A 4109-nucleotide genomic window follows, 5' to 3' on the forward strand; every position below is an offset into this window, starting at 1 on the left:
AAAAAAAGGAAAAAAAGATAGGGGGAATGATTATTATCTCAACATTCACAAGCATTTGTGGAGTGGTAAGTAAATATGCAGGAATGGTAATGACTGATATGTTTGAAAACATACCAAAATTGAAACATATTAATATTCCAGTTGAAGTAATTTTTGTACAAGAAGATGAGTTGATAGGAGTTGATGAGTCAGTAGAAATCTACAACTCAATTCCAGAGGAGATGAGGTATGGATATGATATAATCAATGGATGTAAACATAATGACATTCTTGAAAATGATGAATTAATTAAAGTAATCAAAAGATTTCTAGAAAAACTTTGAGAAATATTTAATTTACCCATAACAAAACAGAAAGTGTAAAACACGAAAATAACAATAAGAAGAAAGTTAAAAACAACACAAAAACTAATGTTGGTATTAAAAGATAGATAGAAATAAAAAATATATGAAAAGAACACTTGATAAATACACAGGGATGATTGTATCAAGATATTTTGAAAGTATTAATGACTTTATTAACTTTGAAATGACATGCAAAAAGTATGAAGGGAATATGGAAAGATTTCATTTCAATCCAATTCCAATTAACACTACAACAAGAAAATACTTTCCTAACATTGAAACAATTCATTTAAGAAGAGAAAATGAAGAAAAAAATAGAAGGAGGGAAAATCAATAAGAAAGTTATATGGTATAAACAGACATATAGCGATGCAATTGAAGAAATAAAGAAAGGAAATGAATGTAAGAATATTTGTTATACAAAAGAAGATAGAAAGAAATATGGAAATAATGTTCCTGAGAATGTTAATAGATTAGAAAATGAATGTTATAGTCATTGTATTGATTTAGAAACAATAATAATTCCATCAAATATAAAATCAATTGGATATAAATGTTTTTGTGGGTGTACTTCATTAAAATCAATTAATATTCCACAAAATGTAACATTAATTGGTGATAAATGTTTTTCACATTGTATTTCTCTTACATCAATTTCCATTCCACAACATACTAAAATGATAGATTGGATGTGTTTTTATGGATGTGATAAATTAACACAAATAACATTCACATCGTCTGTTTAATTATAAACATTTATATTTATTAAATCTATTTCATCTCATTCTATATTGACCTTTCTAATTTCCAATTTGATTTTACTATCATAGTATAAAGAATGATAACTTAAATTTCAATAGATTATGATTTTTTATTTTGTTGTATTTATTTGAGATTGTTTCATTCTCTTTCTTGATTTTCTTATTTATGAATTTCTTCTTTATCTTTATATTTATTTCTATAATTTCATCATTATTTCATTCAATATTTCTATATTTTTATTTATTATATTTTCTCATTATTTCCATTTGTTTAATAATTCACTCTTTCTTTAGTTTTTAATTGTTTCTTTATTATGTATTATATTTGTTGTTATTCTTTTTATTCTATTTTATCTTGAATATTTCTATTCATTTCTATTTAAGTAATAAATACCATACTTCTCCTTTTATTATTTTAGTTTATCATATCTTTTCTTTTCTTATTTTATCTATCTTCTTCATAAATATTTCTTTGTTTTATGAATTATTTCTTTTTTCAATATATTGAATTTTTCTTTATGTTATATTCTTCTTTGATTTTATCATTTCCTTCCATTTTTTATTTGTATTAAATATTAATTTCATTTGATTTTGTTCTTTTTGTTATTCATCATTGATACACATATTTTGTATTTTATTTGAGTTGTATTTATTCATCTCTTCTTTCTTTTTCTTTTTTTATACATTCTTATTTTATTTGATATTCTTTTTGTTATTTTATCATTACAAAAACTCCTCTATTCTTATTATTGTTTTCTTATTTCATACAATTTGTTTATATTCATTTTGTATATTCTTCTTCATTTGATTTTTAATTTCTTGTCATTTGGGTAAATCTCTATAAAACCTTCATCATTTAAATTTTCTTTATCAATAAAAACATGTTCTTTCATTGTAATTTAATATTCTATCTAGTGACACTCATCATCAAATCAATCAAAGTGTATTTAACACATCTGAACAACTTGACAGTTGTATTGTGTTATTGTCTTTTCTAATTTTCTTTAAATCATCATGTTTATCACAATGAACAGACAAAAGATAATATTTTCGTTTTTATCATCATGAATGAAAAGACTTTTAACATCTGAAACCTCTTTCATATCAAATACAATTTCATGTTCAGTAGTTTTGTATTGAATTTTGTGATTATCTAAACATACACTTCTGATTTATTCATTTTTGTAGTTAAAATATTAGATTTTGTAATGAGTTTGTGTATTAATAACATCTAATACTTTCTTAAACAATACAAATTAATTCTATCATTATGAAATAAAGATGATTCATGTTGGTATAATATTGTTTTTAACTATGAAACACAGACATTGTTTATTATCAATTATTACAGAATATATTCAATGAAATAAATTAACCACAATTGAATTTAGTTTAAAATGAATGAATTGATTAACGTCTCATTGTTTATTTTATTTCATAACATACAAACAAATCATAGTTTCATTGTTATTGAATTAATGTCAATGAATCTTATAAATAAAATCAAATAATACATAAATAAGAAAATGAAATGGAAATAATAAACAGAAATTATGAAATAAACATTAAACAATAATGTTGTGAAATGAACTTATTCTTTTTATTTAAATTCTTGAAATTCCTTTTTCTCTTCTTTCTAAAAAATGAATTGAATATTTTACTATTTTCTATAATATCCTTTCTATTATTTTATTATCCACAAAATATTCACAATTTTGATTATTAGATTGATTTGATGTTTCATTTTTTGAATATTTCATTTATTCTCATTCTATCATTGTGGTGTTTATAACATTTAATTCATCTATTCTTGTGATGGTTGACTCTTCAAAATGAAAAGACAGTGCATTAAAAGAAACATTGACTTGAATTAGAAGAGAATGGGTAGAATGAGAAATGAGATGTTTAAGTTGTTTACAAAGGTTGAAAGAGTAAAAACAGTTGACCAAGAATATCAGATGATTAGAGAAAAATCCATTGAATCAGAAAAGAAGTTATTCTCAACATTACAAACAATTATCAAACTCAAAAACACACTTCATGAAGCTGCTTTACTTCAAGTTGAAATTTCATACTCATTATGTGAAATGACACTAAACAACCTCAAAGCAACACAACTGACTAACTCCATTTTGAATGCATCACAGGATATTCTGAATCAACAAAACTATTTCAATTCATTCATCAAAGATAATGTAGAAATCCCTCTCCATTCATTTCTTAATCAATTCAGAATATTAAGTAGAAGAGACTGTGAGTTGGAAGAAAGAAGAAAAAAAATGGATAAAATAAAACAACAAGTAAGAAGAAAAAGAAAAAGAAATTAGCATGTTCTTCTTTAATTTCCATCAACAAGAAATATCAACAAAGTAAAGAAGAATATTTAGAAATGAGAAATGAATTAAAGAATGATAGAAATATTCTCCTTAAAACAATTTCAGAGATAGCAGAAAGTATTGGTCAAGTATTTATTAGAGAAGGATGGGGTTGTCTCACAATGAACAGTAAAATTTGGGAGAGAGTAAGTCAATATCATTGGAAAGATGAAGAAAAGAACATTTTAGAACTGACTAATGTCATCACCAATTCAGTCAAAACACACTCTGTTCAAAACACCACCAGAAAACCAACGAATGTATTTCATGGAAGAGTTGTTTATAGTTACAACCCACAAAATGAATCTGAATTGAAATTAGAAAAAGGAGAATGGATCACAGTTATTTCTACTGATGGAGAATGGTGGGAAGGAGAAAGTAAAGGGAAAATAGGAATATTTCCATCTCATTATGTTGAAAGAGATGTTAAAATCAACTAAGAAATTGTTTGTGCAATAGTTTATTCAAAATCAAATGACTAATTATTTATACAATGAAATGTTGTGTTTTTAACATGACTATGATAGAACAAATATGAATAAATGAGTATAGATATGATGTTCATATGAAAATACACAATACACAATGTTAGAATGATTATTTCATAACTAAAATAATAACACAAAAAC

General features: G+C 23.9%; 2 protein-coding genes and 1 pseudogene across 2 annotated transcripts; all 3 read left to right on the forward strand.

Moving 5' to 3' along the window:
• Window positions 1-26: 26 nt before the first annotated feature.
• EHI_006300 (uncharacterized protein) lies at window positions 27-323 on the forward strand (the record flags this gene model as incomplete). The annotated part of the gene is made up of 1 exon (XM_001914385.1): window positions 27-323. The coding sequence occupies one exon, from the start codon at window positions 27-29 to the stop codon at window positions 321-323; it is 297 nt and encodes a 98-aa protein (XP_001914420.1).
• A 323-nt stretch (window positions 324-646) lies between these two features.
• On the forward strand, window positions 647-1090 carry EHI_006310 (uncharacterized protein; the record flags this gene model as incomplete). Its single annotated transcript, XM_001914386.1, has 1 exon — window positions 647-1090. The coding sequence occupies one exon, from the start codon at window positions 647-649 to the stop codon at window positions 1088-1090; it is 444 nt and encodes a 147-aa protein (XP_001914421.1).
• A 1895-nt stretch (window positions 1091-2985) lies between these two features.
• EHI_006330 lies at window positions 2986-3920 on the forward strand (annotated as a pseudogene).
• The last annotated feature ends 189 nt before the right edge of the window (window positions 3921-4109 follow it).

Source organism: Entamoeba histolytica, genomic scaffold, assembly GCF_000208925.1.
Source record: "Entamoeba histolytica HM-1:IMSS scf_1104750516365 genomic scaffold, whole genome shotgun sequence".
In the NCBI taxonomy this organism is placed as follows: Eukaryota; Evosea; order Mastigamoebida; family Endamoebidae; genus Entamoeba; species Entamoeba histolytica.